General features: G+C 36.0%; 2 protein-coding genes across 2 annotated transcripts in view; both read left to right on the top strand.

The window, feature by feature from the left end:
• LOC139974477 (uncharacterized) overlaps nucleotides 1-17,955 on the top strand; it is a 128,676-nt gene extending 110,721 nt beyond the window's left edge. The window contains exons 3-9 of the mRNA XM_071981657.1: nucleotides 4,077-4,190; nucleotides 4,738-4,972; nucleotides 6,965-7,009; nucleotides 9,622-9,761; nucleotides 13,188-13,250; nucleotides 14,384-14,446; nucleotides 15,370-17,955. Of these exons, the coding sequence (XP_071837758.1) occupies nucleotides 4,077-4,190; nucleotides 4,738-4,972; nucleotides 6,965-7,009; nucleotides 9,622-9,761; nucleotides 13,188-13,250; nucleotides 14,384-14,446; nucleotides 15,370-15,726 (1,017 nt within the window). The 3' untranslated portion in view covers nucleotides 15,727-17,955. The remainder of the gene's footprint in view (nucleotides 1-4,076; nucleotides 4,191-4,737; nucleotides 4,973-6,964; nucleotides 7,010-9,621; nucleotides 9,762-13,187; nucleotides 13,251-14,383; nucleotides 14,447-15,369) is intronic.
• The window catches only part of LOC139974480 (receptor-interacting serine/threonine-protein kinase 1-like), a 240,480-nt gene that overhangs the window by 119,514 nt on the left and 101,375 nt on the right, over nucleotides 1-19,591 (top strand). The window lies entirely within an intron of this gene.

A 19,591-nucleotide genomic window follows, 5' to 3' on the forward strand; every position in this document is an offset into this window, starting at 1 on the left:
CACAATGGCCTAGGCCCAAAGCCGGCTGACTATTAGCAATACCCTGGGGAGATAAAGGGACGTAGGCGAGGTAGAAGTGGTGGAGTACGTAAGAGGAACAGGCGTAGGAGGCACAAAACGTCACTACCAACAGTAATATTTGGGAACGTAAGATCTATTCAAAATAAAGTGGACGAGCTGAAGGTATGTACTCGATACTTCAACGAATACCGGGAGGCCAGCTTTATGTGTTTTACGGAAACATGGCTCTCAGAAAGTGTGCCTGACAGAATCGTTGACATCCCATATTATACACTTGTTCGTGGAGACCGTACTACCGAATCAGGAAAATCAAGAGGAGGGGGTCTGTGTTTTTTTCATTAATGATAGCTGGTGTAAGAACTTGTCTGTAAAACAGAAAATATGCACCCCTGACATTGAAAGTTTGACTATCGGTCTTCGGCCATTTTATCTACCAAGGGAATTCACACAGATCTTAGTTACGGCTGTGTATATCCACCCGAAAGCGAATGCTGACAATGCTCGTAATCAATTGAAAGCAACGATTAATCGCATTGAAAATTCCCACCCCGATGCTGTTAATATGATAATGGGGGACTTTAATCACTGCAAGATTGACGATCTACTGCCTACTTATACACAATATATTGATCTGCCTACAAGGAATAACACTACACTGGATTTGTGCTATGGTAATGTTAATGGAGGTAATTACAAAGTAAAAACTTTAGCTCAGCTTGGTGAACAAGGAAGCTGTTGACCAATTGCGTGGGTGTTTTGAGTGCACGGACTGGAATGTATTTGATGATCCAAACTTACAGGACACTGCAACAACTGTTACTGAATATATTAATTTCTGTGCTGATCTGATAATCCCAAAGAAATCGTTTCGCATTTTCCCAAATAGCAAACCGTGGCTATCCAAAGAGTTGAAATCCCTAGTGTATGAAAAGAAAGCTGCATTCTCAAACGGGGATTTTGATCTTGTAAAGGCAAAACAGCGGGAGATAAAAAAGGAAGTTAAGAGATGTAAAAAAGAGTACGGAAAGAAATTGGAAGATAAATTTGAGGGGGGTAATTCGAAAGCAGCCTGGCAAGTGATGCAAAGTATAACTGGTTATAAAGGAAAACATAAAAGTGGACCGATTAGAGATGGACAAAAACTGGTTAATGACTTGAATGATTTTTATTGTAGGTTTGATGTGAGTAGCGATACATTGGTTAATGCAGGAATTGATACAAAATTGAGGAATAGTCTCAATTGTGCTAACACTGGTAGTGACAGAGTTATTGTAAATGAAAATGTTGTCAGGAAATATTTTTCTAGTGTTAAGATAAATAAAGCCACAGGCCCAGACGGGGTCCAAAATATGTTAATAAAAACATGTAGCTCTCAGCTAGCGCCAGTGTTCACTCCGATTTTCCAAAGAACACTTGATGAGGGCGTTATTCCTGAGATCTGGAAAACCTCAATCATAATCCCGGTTCCTAAAACAAAAGTGGTCTCATGTTTAAATGACTACCGTCCGATATCACTCACGTCATATATCATGAAATGTCTGGAAAGGGTGGTACTAAAACTTCTTCTAGCTGAAAAAGGTGTTTTTATAGATGAAAATCAGTTTGCCTACCAAAGCAAAAGAGGTGTAGATGACGCAATACTTGTTTACCTGCATGGGGTCTTGAAGCACTTAGACCAACCAAAAACGTCTGTGAGGTCAATCTTCATTGACTTCTCGAGTGCATTTAACACTATTAAGCCCTATATATTAGTACAAAAACTGTTAGACATGCAAGTGAACTATAACATCGTTCTTTGGGTCCTCAATTATATGCGTTGTAGACCTCAGATGGTTAGAATGGGTGATTTCAGATCTGACCAGTGTGTCATTAGTACGGGTGCCCCCCAGGGATGTGTGCTTTCACCAGTGCTGTTCTGCTTATACACAAATGATTGTAAAATATCGAGTGACCAATGCAATATTATCAAATATGCTGATGATACCGTGCTGACTGGTCTTCTTTATAATAATGACAGCTCTGCCTTTGTTAGTGAAGTACAGAAGTTTGTTGGTTGGTGTAAAAGTAACAGTCTGATGTAAAATATAAATAAAACTAAGGAACTAGTGTTTGATTTTAGGAAAGGAAATATTGTCCACGATCATGCCATAATTGATGGCAAAATAGTTGAGAGGGTAGAAAGCTACAAGTACCTGGGAACGTATATTGACAATAACTTAATTGGAATGTTCACACAAAGGCTGTTAAGGGTAAAGCCTGCCAACGACTTTATTTCCTTAGAAAATTAAAACAATGCAGAGTTAATTATACCATCATGAAATTATTATACCAGTCAATCATCCAAAGTGTCATGATGGCCAGTATTATATGTTTCTTTGGCAGTATGCCGAAGAAGTACAGGGCAGAGCTGGAACGTGTTCGGAAGTTAGCTGAACGTTGCATTGGTTCAAGTCTTCCGTCACTCTCAACTATATATGAAGAGAGTCTGTTAAAGAAACTAAAAAAATATAAAAGAAGATCACACACATCCATTTCATAGTCATATCATTTTCAACAGATCCGGGATACGATTACAGGTGCCCAATGCTAAAACGTCCAGGTTCCGTAATTCTTTCTTACCTGAGGCAATACACTTATTTAACTCGCGTGCAAAGCGACTTGGCCACAGTGTGTGATTTGTCACTTGCAGCCCTCTGTGCTGCCTCCGTTACTGTTCTGGTTCTGCTTATTTAGTTTTAACCTCGTAGCTGTTCACTTATAGTTTACTTATTGTATGATTGTGTTTGTATTCACTAATCTTTTATGTTTACTTTCGACGGGAAATAATTTCCGTTTTCTGTTTTCTGAAATGGACAATTTATTTTCTATCTATCTATGTTTACAATAGCAGGACAAGAAAATTTACCAAAAACGCACCCTGTAACAAAAACAACCAAGAGAAGTTTATATCGATAAGTAAAAGAATACCAACCAGGAATACTTAAACGAGTGCTATACTCCATTTTTTGTCTCCTTTGTCCTAAAATAAAACGAGTTGCACTCCTCTGGACCCCCTCCAGTCTACCTTCATGAGTCTGATTCTGGGGTCCCCAGGCAGGTAAACCATAATCTAAAACAGGGACCACCAAGGATTTAAAAAGCATAAGACGAACCGTGCTGCTCAGACCAGCTGAAACAGAACAAAGGAACCCAATAAGTTTACGGGCTTTAGAAGAAACAATAATCAATGTTACCATTCCAATTTAGTTGACTATCAAAAATAATTCCAAGATATTTGTGAGAATGAACTTTGTCCAGCAGACTTCCGTTAAGGACATAGTATAAATAAGTTTTACACTGCTAATACACTGCGATAACGATATTTGTTTTTAGGACACTGTATATATGGCTGTCTTACAAAATATGAAAGTTGATATTGTCCATCAGTTAAGTTCGTCAAATGTATTTAAGTCCAGACATTGGACAATAAACAAGAATCACCCTACTGGAAAATTGTAAAAGAGCACTTTGTTTGTCTTTCTGATATAATATGTAAGAAAAAAACATGTAAAATACTTCACGCAGGAAACAAAATTTGCTGAAAATATGATATCATATGATCACGATAAAACTTACAAAACATTGCACCAGATCATATGTAAGGAACTTAAAATGTTCAAAAATATCTCGAACGGGGGGTGCACCCCTCCCCCATATCAACCGCAAGATTCCACTCCCCTTCAAATTCCAGACTACGTCGCTGAGTAGAGGTAAACTCTGAAGCCTTGTAAATACAATTAAGAAATAAAGTAATCGACCACTATCTAAGCTCCTTTTGTACTATGAATTCAGTGTATTTCCCGGTATAAAGGATATATGTTATTACCAAAGATCATTGATTGTAGTACATTATAACTTAACTCCATTGCCTTTAAACTAGTAATTAACAGATACAACTACTGAACAGTAGTGGCGGTAGGTTACATGAGCTCTTGTTATTTCGTATTTCATTCATTTTTTTTTCATTCTTATTAAACAGTGACTAGACTTGCAAATATACTTTCATCATTTACCAGGATTCCTCAACAACGTCTGAGCAGTCCGGCATATCAAGACAACTAAATAATGCGTCTCAATCAACAAAAACAGAAGTATCTCTCCACGCTGTTGTCAGTAAAGTTACTATTGAGGTAACTGATTGATTGGTTCCTTGTTGAATTGAAAGAGAGAGTATCATAGATCATGAGCTAACCTATAACTGTTCTTTACTGATAATATGAATAAGGTAACTATAACATCCTTGGGCGTTAATTGTAAGAGTCACATATATAGCGCTACCTTACATTAGTCAACGCTGATATTATTCAGGTAACTTTCTTATCTTGGCAAATTAGATGCTATAGCTACGAAAATTACCGTCCTTGGAATATGTTGTCACATATGATCTAACTATTCGTTTCTGACATTCAGTGAAGAGCTAACAACTTTTATCGAACTTATTACACATGTCATTATGTGTCGTCACATGAATCAAGAAAGATACATCATTTTTTTTAACAAGAACAACACCAAGAAATCTGCGATGTTATAAATATAAATTTCATCACACTTAATACAACAATGTTTATTAATGACTGCAAGTCAGAACGAGACTGCAATGTTGTATTTTACTGATTGTCTTTTAATTTCTCTGAATTTCTCTGTGCAATAAAGCTATTCTATGACACTTTCCCTCAGCTTTTGTCTAAAGAAATTACGAAAAAGTGGCGGGAAATTGGCAGAAAGCTCGAATTTAGTGACGCAGACCTGGACAGAATTAAATCAGATACGACTGAGGGACACAAAGAACAAGTTTATCAGATGCTAAAGAAATGGAAGGAACAAAAAGGAAAGAACGCAACTTACAAGAGACTGGGAGAGGCGCTAATGAAATGTGATCGCACAGATCTGCAACAATGGCTGGAACGAGAAGGTATTTCGTGAATTGGATGGTGGAAAAACTACCAATATAGCTATTTAAGTTAATGAGAATAGAATTAGCAACAGTTTATTGACTACTGGTACGTAGAAGTGCATAAACAAGGACATATTTCATTACAATCGTATTTTTTTTGACGACATTCACTGAATTATTATATTTCTTGTTTGTTAATTAAATGTTTGTTCGCTTCCCTGAGTTCTGAGCGAACTGCAGATATAAAAATGTGGTTGTTGATATAACATCAGTCACTAAATATAGATACCATTTTCTTCTAATGGTTTATTTGGCCTCATTCAGAGGCCTTTCATGCGTAAACAAACATATTACAGAAATTGTTGTAAACAGACAAGTTTTCCAACTTTCTAACTGAGAATTGAGTATAACGTTACTTTGTATTTAATGATTATCAAAACTAAGCTATAGATCAACTACTATATGCTCCTCTGTGTTTGCACGTAAAAAACATTCCTCAAACACGGACTAATTGTATTCAATTTGCAGGCCAATTTCCTTCTTCGTCCCTTATTGCTTCCGTTGTACAAATCCGGTCAATTAAGTTTACCTCCAAATTTTTATGATCGGTATTACTCTTGCTATATACTTGTATGTTAACTTATTCGTCATTGTCTTGTAATATCTCGATAAGAGTCCCCGAAACCTAGTTTTTTTTTTAATTAAGTCTTCCCCTTGAACTTACTATTTAATTCACCTCTTACTGTAACTTTGTCACAAAACACTATTTTTTCAGTTTAGTGAAGCTTATCGCAATCATGGTTGATATAAAAAGACCTTACAAGAACCACTAATGACAAATCAATCTCTAACACTAAGGAAATTACATACATAACACCTAGTATATCAAAACTAGACGTGTAGGTTTAGCATTATCCCTCCGATATGTCCAATACAGTTTCTGGTCTTCCAAAAGCTGCCAGTAGTACCTACATCTTTCCGAGGGTCCTACACATAATTCAAGTCCCTCAGAATCCCAAAAATTTGATAATCCTTGTTGGTATATGTGAGAAAAAAAAATCACCTTTTCTATGTTCTTGTCTTATGTCTGAATCATCAAAGAATGCTTTCTGTCATTTCATGGTATTCCATTATGCGGAACTTCAACTTACTACACAACTCAAGTTAATACGCCTTATTATGAAGAGCGGATTCGTCAAACAATGCTAGCTTAAAATTATGAAACAAACATATTTGTGGTGTGCTCATGGCAAGATAACTAACAAGACTGGCGATATGGACTGAATAATGGCAAACAATTAATTGAAAAAAAAAAAAATAACGGGTATGAGAGGGGTGGGAGAGGGGTGGGAGATGGGAGGGAGATGGTTGGAAGAGGGTGGGAGAGGGGCGAAAAAGGACAACACCCAGCAATATAGGGAGGAGAGTGACATACGAAGTGAATACAAAACAGTTAATACATATTGTGCAATTTTTTTAATGACTGTGCTGGATAGGGTGTATTGTGAAAGACGGTAGGAATCCGCAACCGAACGATTACTCATTAGTATGCGTATTATTTACAGCACTCCCTTCTGCTCAATCTACTACAAAGCTTCAGTGTCCCTTACTTTGAATACGAGCTCCCTTCATGCACTTTGTCTAAAAGTCACCGAAATCCATTATCATCATCAAATATAGTTACATTAACGCACCTCAGCGTCCACTTCCCCCAAAACCATAACCTGTGTAGAAACTTTTCAAATGAAATATCCCCGTATTCCGTTTGGCACCTTACACCGAGGGAGAACACTATGACGGAGGAATATGATGCCATCATTAACAAGATCTGCGTTGATCTTTTGCAATAAAAATAAATTGGTGTGGCATTCTAGTCACTATGGACATCCACATCGAATGCCTTGTCGTATGTTGCGTGTGAAATATATCTTATTATGCCAATTACAGGCAGTCTACGTTACATTATGATTTGTATTTATTAATTCCTGTTTCATATTCCTTAATTATCAGCTGAAGCGTTAAACAAAGGATCGACAGTACCAACAAATCAATCAGGTAGGTATATTTAAAGCCCACGATTGTCAATTATTTGTCGTAAAAGGTTTGATGACGGGGGTTGCAAACTGTATCTGTCAGCATTTAGTTACATCAAGTTACAAAGGTTAGATATTTGGAAACGGCAGATCGGGTTTTATTTGGCAATATTTTTTCAGTAGTTGGCAGGTTGGTGGAGGCTTTTCTGTATACAAAGAAATTGCGACGTCATAGGTTTGTGTCTTTTGTCTTTTCTGAGGCTTTTACAGTGCTCCAGCAGTGCTGGTTACTCTGCTAAATTAGTTATACTGGTTAAATTATAAACGGCACTATTGAGGGAACGACAGAACAGGCGTTATTAGTTTAAAGGTCTAGTGACGAAACAGGGCATTTTAGCCGTAGCCTTTAACTTTTACATCAGTAACTGACAACAATAAGTAGGAATATTACTTTCATCATCATATAAACAAGGTTATGAGAATGTACTAGGAATAGTTCATTGGTAGAACACCAGCGCTGTCACCTTCGGAGCCTATTTATCCGTTTGAAGATTAGCACTCCTGGTACATCACTCTGTGAAGGTGACTTAGTAGGGAAAAATCACCTTATGCAGAATATTTCTGTCTAGATTAGTTTGCTCTGAGGTCTCTGGACTTGGGACCAGACTTTGGTGGGTTAAACCTGGTGTTATGAGCGCTCGACCATCCCACTTCCCTCAGAGCAAATTGCTGGAGTTGTTTGTAGCTCCATCTGTCTGAATGCCTTTGAGTTTCTGCATAGCCAGATGATGTAGCTCGCTCTGAGTGTGATATTGGCTGCTGTATCGGTTATAGCCTTCTTCTTTCCTTTAGGGATGCCCAAGGATGCAAGACATTTGTTGACTGATGTGTTGCAAAAGCCTCTGCTTCCTACTTCTATCGTAAAGTAGTATGTAGACCATCCTCTGCTCTCGCAGTCAGCCACTAGGTCTTGGTATTTACACTTCTTTCTAGCATATGCATTTGCCAGATTCTCCTCCATAGGAACTGTAAGCTCTATGATGATAATATTCTTTGTTTTCTTAGAGAAGATGGTGATAGCTGGTCTCTTAGCGGTCTCAGTAATTTCTGGAGGGAACACTATTTGCTTGTGTTCCTCATCCATCAAGAATATCCAGTCATTGGCCTTCTTCAGGATGTTGGTTGGCTCTGTCTTTGGAAGTGGCAGGACTGGATTTCGGTATGTTTTGTCATCAGCTGTACGAAAGGCTATTGTAGAGGTGAAGTCCAGAGTCTCAGATGTATTGAATTTCTTCTGGTTTGCCTCTACGATGTACGGTGCCAGACCTGATGCAATTGCCCTCAGTGTTTGGTCATGGCGCCAGTTATACCTTCCACTTTGTATTGAGTAGCTGCAACCATTTAGGATGTGGAACAGTGTGCAATGACGATGATGACATAGTTGGCAGAGTCCTAGATTGGTCTTGCCCCACAGCTTCAGATTGGCAGGAGAAGGAAGTTGATCATGAATTGCATTGATGTGGAAGGACAGCAATTCTGGTGTCCAGATATACAGAAGTTTCTTCCAGGAGGTGTCGACCTGCATGGCAGACTCCCACTTCAACCACTGTCCTTGTTTCGCACATCCGTAAAGGTAGACCAACATGTCCTCCTCGTCTACATCTTTCACTAGCCCGGTGAGGCATTTCCTGTGTTCTTGGTGACTCATGTCTCTGATCAGCTTCTGGTTTCTTTTGTAACCGAGACCTGCTCTGTCGGTCTGGCCCCTAGCCATCTCATTCAGGATTAGGTGGCGTTCTTTCTGTTCTAATTCTTTCATACCATTCCAGCTGGCTTTGCTTTTCTTACTTTCGATGCATTTCCAATGCATTTTCCATGCATTTTATACAAAATAAAACAACAACTAAGAAATGTGCCCCACCCCTTTAACCAAACTACACTACACATATCCCAGCCTCTGACCTCTTTCTAGGTTACCTGTGAGGCTCCCGCCTCCCCCATGAAATTGCATTGCGTTAGTATTCAAATCTTTTTCAGAACACAATAATATCTTCTGCGCAAGTTTTTAAATATAGGTATATGCAGCAAACTTTTTCACACCTAATAATCACGTTAATGAGAAAAAAATCATACTCAATCTCAATGTAATAAGCGACTGGTAACTGTGTTCTTTAGTTCGATTGCAAAACACCATTATTTAGGCGTAGTTCAAATGCGACACAATTTTTATTTTGTATATATGAACCTTGTCATTTCAAGCATATCTGATGTACAAAACGCAGCAACAATCATGCATGAAGATGACAATGCATTCCACAATCACTGTCCTATCCATGAACAACAATAAATGTTTGATTGGTAGTTTAAATATTTACACTCATTATTGTAAGTCTATCCTTTCCACACTGGTGGTGTAAATATGTTTGTCCAACCACAGTAAGTTGCTGACCTAGTCTTTCTTGTCGCACCGAACTACACGAGTACTCTTGTAAATATTACTTATCGACGTTAGGTGAATTATGCCACAAGGTAAATAAAAGCTGTGGCCATATTTCTTCCTTACAGATAGTTACTGAAGATTATGATGTTGATATAATTATACTGAATTGTTTTATGCATTTTTTGTGTATACAGATTGCACGAATGAGGCCGGTGAAGAGGAAATACAGTTCATTGATATGCAGAAGAAGAAAACATTGAATTACATAATTCTAGTCTCGTGTATAATTCTTTTGATGTTCGCACTTATCCTAACCGTGTTTTTTGTAAGGCGGGTAAGTTAACTTCATCGTCTTTAGTATCTGCCATCGCTCAACCACACAGCTCCGACTGACATAGTCAAATTGGTTTAACTTACCAACCGGTAGGATAATGTATATGCATGTATTCAACTTGCTCGTCGCTGTACCGATGGCACAATGTCTCAGAAGTTAAAAGTGAAGAAACCTCTGATAAAAGAGTATATATATTCAAGCATGAGCTTAACGAGGTCAGCACTTTAATCACCTCTAAGAGAATAAAAAGTCGAATAACTTGTGGTGTGTTGTCTCATAGCATTTTAACTGCAACAAAATTAGCAGCGTTAAAATTTTCTCTGCAAGTCGAATATTGCGTTTAATTATTGTTATGACACCGTTAACTTGCACGCTAAAACGAAGCAACGCCTGCAATGCTAATACAGAATTGTGTCATCTTTATTGACGTGGCTGTGTAAATTTCCGTCAACAAACCCATCTCGGCTTGGTAACTGTTATCAATACAATATTTGCATAGAGTCCCTATTAGGCGATTTACTGCAGTAATAAAACAAGGGCAGCAACGCTGCAGAAGCTCAGCTGAACTTCTATTTGAGAAATTTGTTTTGATTGGCAATATTTCTGAGCAGTTTATCCATATAGTTTTGTGCGAAAAATATAAGACACAAGTTGGATAACGGTATCAGTTCCTTTCCTCCGATATCTTTTCCCCCTTGCCTGATGCTCCTATTCAGCAGACATACTTTGTTACAACGTTAGAATGTTTTAAACATTTGTTTTGAAAACAAACCATAAAGATAAATGAGTTTATTTAATTTTTATTGAAACGAACAAGTTTGAAAGAAATTTGAAAAAATCAAAACGCTGTAATTACCGCTAAGTTGTGTTCTTGAATACCTTAATGCAGGACAGCCTTTGTAGTATGTTTAAACCAGAATGCAAAACTTTATTGAGGTTTGATGGATGAGTTCAGGGTATGACAGGGTATGATCCAATGTTATCCTTGTAAGATATCATGTTAAAGTTTTGTTTAAATAGGTTTCTAAATTTCGAGGGGACTAGATATTGACATGAAGTTTTCAAATATAGCTGTGTTGAATATTTTTCTCTTCAATATAAGTTTTGCATTGTTTGTCACTAGGAAATCCATTTATTGAATTTCTACATGTTGGCAGTAATCTAATGCGCAACACGCGGGATGCATCACTCACATTACTCCCTCACTTAGCTGTCCCAATTCAATTTATGGTTTGACCTAGACAAAATTGCAACAGAAATTATTTTTTTTGTAATTGTTTCTTGAATCACTTCAAAATAACATATCGAAAAGGTAAAAAAATATATATATGGGGAAATTTGCTAATTTGCATCAAAACAAAATGGACGCTTTCCCGTATATTTTCACTAATATATGTGGGTACACACCCTGATATTAGAAGTTATTACGCACTTATCACATATTATATTGAAACAAAAACAACTGTATTCATTATTTTATATTGTTTGAATCAACCTCTGCGGAGCTTAGTCTACGTCTTGCGACATGTAATTGACCTGCCCCTTGAAGCACATCAGATAAATTTGATGTTCGCCTCCCCAAAGTCCAAATACCAGAGACAGAAGAGCAAGCAAACATATCAAGTCAACAGGGGCTGACATTGGTGAAAGCATTCAAGACAATGGTACGCCACAAGTAGAACCTAGAGCAAGTACTAGTGAGAGAACATGTTCACAAATTGGTGCTTCTTCAAACTTCGAGGATATTCCAGACGACCTCCATTAGTCCATTCTATTATATGACAAACTTATGACTGATGAAATATCTGCGGATACAGTATGTTCAAACCGAATTCTTGAGACAGTTCAACAAAAACTCCTGAATCATATCAGTACAATGAGTGGATATGCAACTGCACTCATTGTACTGATATGTTGCAGGGATCATATATGTATATATATATATATATATATATATATATATATATATATATATATATATATATATATATATATATATATATATATATATATACATATATGATCCCTGCAACATATCAGTACAATGAGAGCAGTTGCATATCCACTCATTGTACTGATATGATTCAGGAGTTTTTGTTGAAAAAAGTATATATATATATATATATATATATATATATAAAATATGTGATATAATATGTGTATAATATGTGATACGTGCATAATATAAACTTATATTAGCGTGTGAACCCACTTATATTATTGAAAATAGCCGTAAAGACGGCCACTTTTATTTAGGCAAATTAGCCAATTTCACCTGCTTATTTTGTTCTACCACTTTAATATGTTTCAGTATGGTTTCTAGCGACATTTACAACAGAAACCGTTTCTAGACTGCAATTTAGTCTAGGTCAAGCCATTATTTTGTACAGATTGGGTAGACTATATACCGTGTATATAGCACATAGTAACTTTACACCAATGCTCTTTCACGGTTAACAGCGACTCATCTTTATCCCACACGAAACTTGGATGAGAATCCATATATGAAATTGATTTCTCTTGTGAAAACAGTGTGCGAAAGTCCATCCGGGATTTTTGCTCCTTCTCTAGCATCCATGTTAGACTTGGACTTTGTCTGGCTTTCTTACCCTCCCGCCAAAGAACGTCTTCCCGTGAGTAAAGCTACTACGTGTTATGTCACGTTTATTTCAATTTGATACAGAATATACACTACAACGCGACTACTAAATTAATGATGAAACAAGCCTTAACGTTAAGTTGCAGAAACTACGACATTGCCGTGTCTAATGCCTTAAAAGATACCTAAACATGAAATGCATCCGTTCTTCGGATAAAGAGTTTTATGCATATTCAATTTGATTATTGTAATAGCTAGCAAAAAGACACTCGGCAATTGGTGGTCTACACGTACTAACATTTCATCCATGATGTTCATCGGAACTTCAAAATGAGTGCACAAAGAGGTGCTTAAGTATATTTTTATTCTAATGTAGAATGTTTATTGCAATCATGTAATGTTTCATTACAAGCTGAAGCCTTCATTTGATCTGATATCACCTGATATAGCCTACTAACATCATGAATTTTTGAGCTGCAGATTAAGACAGCAGATGGACGTAACGAAAACAACGCCGCCGACAGCATCCAAGTAGCAAAAATTACCACAACAACAAAACACTTCTTACATTGAACACTCTTGATTTCTGTTATCAGAAGCTTCACTGTTTTATTGTATATGATTGATAGAGGTAAAACATGTGCAAGTGAAAAATTACTTTAGAGTGCTGCACTTACTCATAGACCAAATAGAGCGATAAGTTCATATACTAACAGCCTAGCTGTTGAAATACTGTTGACGTTTTTTTATATCATTGCAAGTTCAGGACCTTCTGTTTTAACAATTTTATATGTAATTAATCAAACTGAAATGATGATTATTTTTAGGCGAGTACAACAGCAAATATAAATCCTGCAATAAAGACTACAACGCCATCAACAACATCCATGGTAAGTCCTCTAGTAAACATTGCATTTACCAATCGCCCAGTTTTTACATAAAATGTGTCGTTTTTATCTTTAGAGTCACTGTTACAGTATTATTCTGGATGAGGTAACAGCTTGTAGAAAGGAGATACCATATCGCTTTATGGCACTCATGAGCCATTGGCCTGTGATATTTATATTGAATCACTAAATGTAAAGCATTTCATTAAACTTTAACGTCTGAAACAATGCAAGATCATCTGATACACTCATTCCAAATCCTATTGAAGCTAAATTTAATCAAAGCAATGCATTGATTTTTTGCTTCTGTTATCATTCAAATAGAAACAAAATCTTCGTTTCTTAATGTTTGAGTTATATATTAGTAGAGCAAAACAAACATATTGGTTGCCGTAGAAGTACATTTTCGATAATGTTTCTTGTTCTGATTAAACTTTAGCAACCAGTTTAGTCTTGCTATGATACGAATCTTTTTAAACATAAGTTATTTATCACTAAGTTTATGCAGTTATGTATCTCCAAAGGTTGCATCTACGTATGTTAAAGCATAGTTTGTTAACTTACACTGTAATTACTTTCTTTGCCTCAAGAGAAAGTTTAGCTTGGCTTTACGGAAATATCAATTAAAAGTACAAGTTGCCACCTTGTTGTGGTTTAAGTCACATTCATCATTCCTATAAAAGGCTTAATGCAGACATTTTGCTACCTGTTAACTTGTTATAACTATAGTATATGCTTTCCTGGAATCGCAGGGTACCGCAACTAAGATAACAGATTGTACGTTACGAAAACAACGCCGCCAACAGCATACAAGTAGCGAACATTACAAAATAAGTTTTTTAACCTTGAACACTTTTGATTTTGTTATCAGATTCTTCCCAGCTTTATTGTATGTGATCGAAAGAGGTAAAACTTGTGCAAGGGAAATATAACTCTATAGTGCGGCACTTACTCATAGACCAAATCGAGCTTTAAGTTCATTTAGTAATAGCCTAGCTGTTGAGCCTTAAGTTCATTCACTAACAGCCTAGCTGTTGAAAACTGTTCAAGTTTCTTCTTATCATTGCAAGTACAGGAACTTCCATTTTAACAATTTTATATGTAACTAATCATACTGAAATTGTGATTATTTCTAGACGAGTACAACAGCAGATAGAAATCCTGCAACAACGAATACAACGTCATCAACAACATCCATGGTAAGTCATCTAGTAAACATTGCATTTACCAATCGCCCAGGTTTTACATAAAATGTGTCGTTTTCATCTTTTAGCATCACTGTTACAGTATTATTGTGGATGAGGTAACAGCTTTTAGAAAGGATATACCATATACGTTATGGTACTCATGAGCCATTGGCTCAAATAACATTGCAGCCTAGCTGCTAAAATACCATTATAATACTTATGACCAGAATTTGATTTAGAATGAAGGAGTAATTGGTGCATTTCGTAAAACCAATTACCTTTAGCGGTTGTAAACAAATTTCAATGTATTAAATAAATAATCGCAACAGAGAAAGGGCGTAAAATACGTTAATTAGCCGGTGACATTTCTACTGAATCACTAAATGTTAAGCCTTTTATAAAAAATTAATGTCTGAAGCAGTGCAAGATCATCTGATACACTCCTCCCAAATCGTATTGAAGGGAAATTTAAGCAAAGCAATGCATTTATATTTGACGTCCGTTATCATTCGAATGGAAAAAGTATTCGTTTATAAATGTTTGGGTTATATATTAGTAGAGCCAAACAAACAAATTGGTTGCCGCATAAGTACATTTTCTTGTTCTGGTTAAACTTTAGCAACCAGTTTAGTCTTGCTAGAAATATTAAGCTTTTAAAACATACGTTTTTTTAGCTCTAACTGTATGCGATTATGTATCTCCAATAGGTAACATCTACGTATGATAAAGAATAACATGTTAACTAACACTATAATTAATTTCTTTTGCCACAAGAGTCAGTTTACCTTGGTTTTACGGAAATATCAATGAAAAGCAAAAGTTGCCGCCCTGTTGTGGTTAAATCACATTATTCATTCCTATAAAAGGCTTAATGCAGACATATTGCTACGTGTTAACTTGTATTAACCAACATGATATGCTTTCCATAATTGCAGGGTACCACAACTATAAAGTATCCCTACTATGTTAAAATCCAAAATTACGCAGACGAGCCAGGGAGACACAATCTAATTTTGGGTAGTAATAGTCCAGGGGATTTCGTTCTGTACACAAGCAGCCATAAGGTACATGGCACGCTGTTTGTAGTGACACAGTACACCTTTCAGTACAGCAAAAGGCCTACTGAAACAATCTCTGGCGTACTAGTACGGGATAAGTGGGACGATGACACTGGCGGATATCCCGAACTGATGGCAGGTGGTCCAGGAAAAGGCTATGTTGTAGTAAAAATATCCTCTCAGACACATCGGGGTTTCGATTTTTCCTTTTCTGTCTATGGTCGAAACACTTGAAGCATGTTCAGGCTGTAAAATAAATTGGTTCAAATAATCAATAAAAACCAGGTTAGCTAGTATTAAATTAATCATTTACAAAATATATTGTATAACAACTTAGGATTACTTAATCTAACAAATGTTTGAGATTAAATCGGTTTAATATCTGTAAAGTATTTCTTTCAAAATTTATGTCTCATGTCCATGGTTTATTAATTTGTATCTCACCAATCACAAATTTGCCATATTTATTGCTATTCAGGTAATACTGTTCACACACGAGGCTGATTTTAATCATTGGCATACTTTTAAGGGCTCAAGATGGACATGCGTTAAAATCATGAAAGTTCAATCATTGATTCAATGTCTTTTGGGTATCAAAATAACAATTGTCGAGACAAAGTGACAGAACTTGCTATATGTTTTGCTACGATTGCCATCGCAATAAGATGTATACGTTTACTGAAGCACTTTTTGTTTACAATGTATCAAATAGAGATTTTACACGATCCCACGTATGAGAACAGAACGGTTTAGGCGATCATTTTTAACTAGAAGTATTAAAACTTTGAATTGTATGATACATAGATAACTTTTTTAACCTATTTTTGAGATGCTGTAGTCCATTTTATTATATTGTCATTTTATGATGAATATCAATAAATTTTACTTTTCTTTACTTTACTTATATATATTTACCTCACATTTGTTAATCGTAATGTACTGATATAAGGAAAACAACATTGGATATTTTATCCAAGGAACAAAGAATCATCTCATAAAACCATAGAGACAAATACACGTTATAAATAGTAGAAGCAGCGGTTATGAAAACTCTATCAACGCTCTACGAGGATAAGATTCTTAACATGACTGTAGTAATTGCATGATTGTAATTGTTTAAAGGATTTTTGCCAGTTTAGTTTAAATCAACATTTAAAGTACAGTCGTTTAGCAATGTAGCTAGCACTATGATGGCACTATTATGCTAACTTATTATTTCATGCTTTCGTTGCTAGGATTACTATACAGTGTGTTTTGTCTGATTGTCTTGGCTCTACTCGTGATCTACTACGAATTCGAAGTTTTGGGAGGGACACAACCAATGTGATATGTAATGATATATTTTGCTAGGTTTGGAGATTATCCGTGGATGTCAGAATTGGCACGGCAATTGCTTAAATGGCTAGGACATTGATTAGTTTCGAAGATTTATTAACAGTTATATATAGAGTTGCTATTAGGCCTATGTCTAAGATTAATATATATTACCCAAGTGTTTGCAAAGTCATGTTCACATGCATGGGTGACCTATAGGACGACACTGAATATAAATATGTACTACAGATCGGACCATATTAAACAAAGCTTAGCAAGAAGCATCAACTCATAACTTTTAAAGACAATTTTTCATAGCTTTTTCGATAAACTGTACATGTATAAAGACAATATTGTTAATTCTCTCAGGATATTACAAGTTTTTTGACAATGGGCAGTATTACATACCAAATTGGTATGAGTGGCTGAACTGAAGTCTGCGAGTGATTACTGAATAAGAGGAACTAACATTTCATAAAGGTATCATGTACGTACAACAAGCATGCATACAGTTATTGCCGAAATTGCTGTGAACGCTCTTGTATAATTGTTTGTAAGCGCGCACAGGAGACCAAAGTTCAGACTATTTCTCTATATAGTTATACTAAGCTTATAGTACTTAATTGTGTCAAGCAAAAGACCGTGTTGGTTGCGCCCTTCATGTAGCAGTTAAAAGTTAGTGTACACAGCATCTCAGTAATGTAACTATTTTATGAAGTCTAAAAAATGAACCGAATTGCTATTAATGAACAGACTGACTTTAATGATCTCTCCAAAGTCAGAAACGATACTTGTTTTTTTTTCAATCACGGTTATTTTGGACCGATATTGGACTTTAAGTATCATTTATAACCATGCTTGATTGATTGGGGATACAAGTTATTCGACAGTATCCCAACACCATTAATGCTGGAAGAAGTTGTAGCTCTAGGCTTTTCTTTCCTTAAGTTTTAATTTTCGTCACAGAATTCTAACCATCACATCGGGTTCTTCTGTTTGTTTTGTTTTTTGGAGGGAGCGGGAATGTTAACAATTTGGTTGCCACTATTTTGCGCAACCATAATTTTGTTTTAGATATTAATACTAAAGCTTTTATACACATGTTCATAACATATCAGTATGCAAATTTAAGAAGCAAAATGTACTAATATAAAAAGGAGTATTAATCAATATATTTGCATTTTCATATTGGTTTTTTTTATTTCTTAATATTATTGTCTTCCCATAATACTCTCAATATATCATATAGTATTCAAATAGCGCCACCTAATCGCAATACGCATGCGCTTGTAGTGCAACTCTTTATATTATCGTACACAGTAAGCGCCATCTGCTCATCTGGAATGGCCAGTTTAAGTGATAGACGATGTAAGACTCATGGCCTGTTTCCTTCGAGTTGTTAGATAAACTCGTGAGATTACACAAAAGGAACATCGAATCTTAAAGGCGGATTAGTTGTAACAGTATACAAAGAAGTTCGTTTATGTGTTAAGAGAAACCGAGGAAAGTTTATTTTCTGTTCCGCGTTTCGGATGTCTCTTTCTTCAAAACGAGATTGAAGCGAATAACATTGTCACAGTTATGTGTTCTTTTCTTCTGTTCGAAAATAATTTGAAGCGATTTGAGATGAAGTCAGTTTGACATTTTACAAGTTACAAGAATCATCTTTCAGTGATAGTAGTATTGCCGTACTCTTGTTATACTTAGTTCTGCAAAAGAGAAAGAAAACCAAATGTCTATATCTTTCAACGGATTTTCTCCGATACCTCAAATGGGATTCTCGTTGTTTCTTCTTACTGAATAGAGAGCAGTTTGGTGTTATACTTGTGTACAACAGCAGTACAGAAGCGTTTGATGCTTAATTAATTGACGTTCACAGTCTCTGACATTTCATGGAATCTAATTGTTTTAATCGGCTTTTTAGAAGTGATCTGATCATAGTCAAATATCGTACCCTATCTATGAAATCAGTTACAGTATCGATCATTTAAAAGAAAATAATTATATCAAAATTGAGGCCTCAGTGTCAGATTTTATTGCAATTAATTTTGACGGTGATTTCCCAAATTAAAAAATCATTTTATATAGTTTTTCATTGTGCGAATCAGTCCGTGAAAAGCTTTCTAGTCACTTCGCCCAACAACCATTTCGCCCAACTGCCATTTCGCCCAACCAGCCTGGTCATTTCGCCCAACCAACCTGGTCATTTCGCCCAACCAGCATGGTCATTTTGCCCAACCATCATAGTCATTTCGCCCAACCAGCATGGTCATTTCGCCAAACCGTGTTGGTCATTTCGCCCAACCTTATTTTTACTAATATTCAGTCCGAATAATATTACTTTTTCTATTCTACTAGTTCAATTTGATTTATTTTGGGTTAGGTTACTTCGTAATAGGTAAATAAAAAAAGTGAGGTCCGCTCGATATCGATCAAAGTCTGAGTAGTTATTTCAGGTATAATGGGAGGATTACACTACTTTAGGCGTTTACGCATACAATGGAAGTTATATTATTATTATACAAACACAGGGGAATCGGTCTTCATAAAAACCTATCAAACCTAACCAATAAAACACTGATCCATCCTACTGACTAACAATTCCCGAACGTTTCCTTATTAAATTGAAAAAAAAATATATATAAAACCCGTCCGTAATATTGAAGTACTATATTTAATCAATGTACCCACTTTATCAATGTAACCACATATGTTATGTAATTAATTTAACCACGACTTCAAGTTTCCTTGATACTCGGTTCGTATCCCGTAACGTTAACAATTC

The sequence above is a fragment of the Apostichopus japonicus genome, chromosome 9, assembly GCF_037975245.1.
Source record: "Apostichopus japonicus isolate 1M-3 chromosome 9, ASM3797524v1, whole genome shotgun sequence".
Taxonomy (NCBI): Eukaryota; Metazoa; Echinodermata; class Holothuroidea; order Aspidochirotida; family Stichopodidae; genus Apostichopus; species Apostichopus japonicus.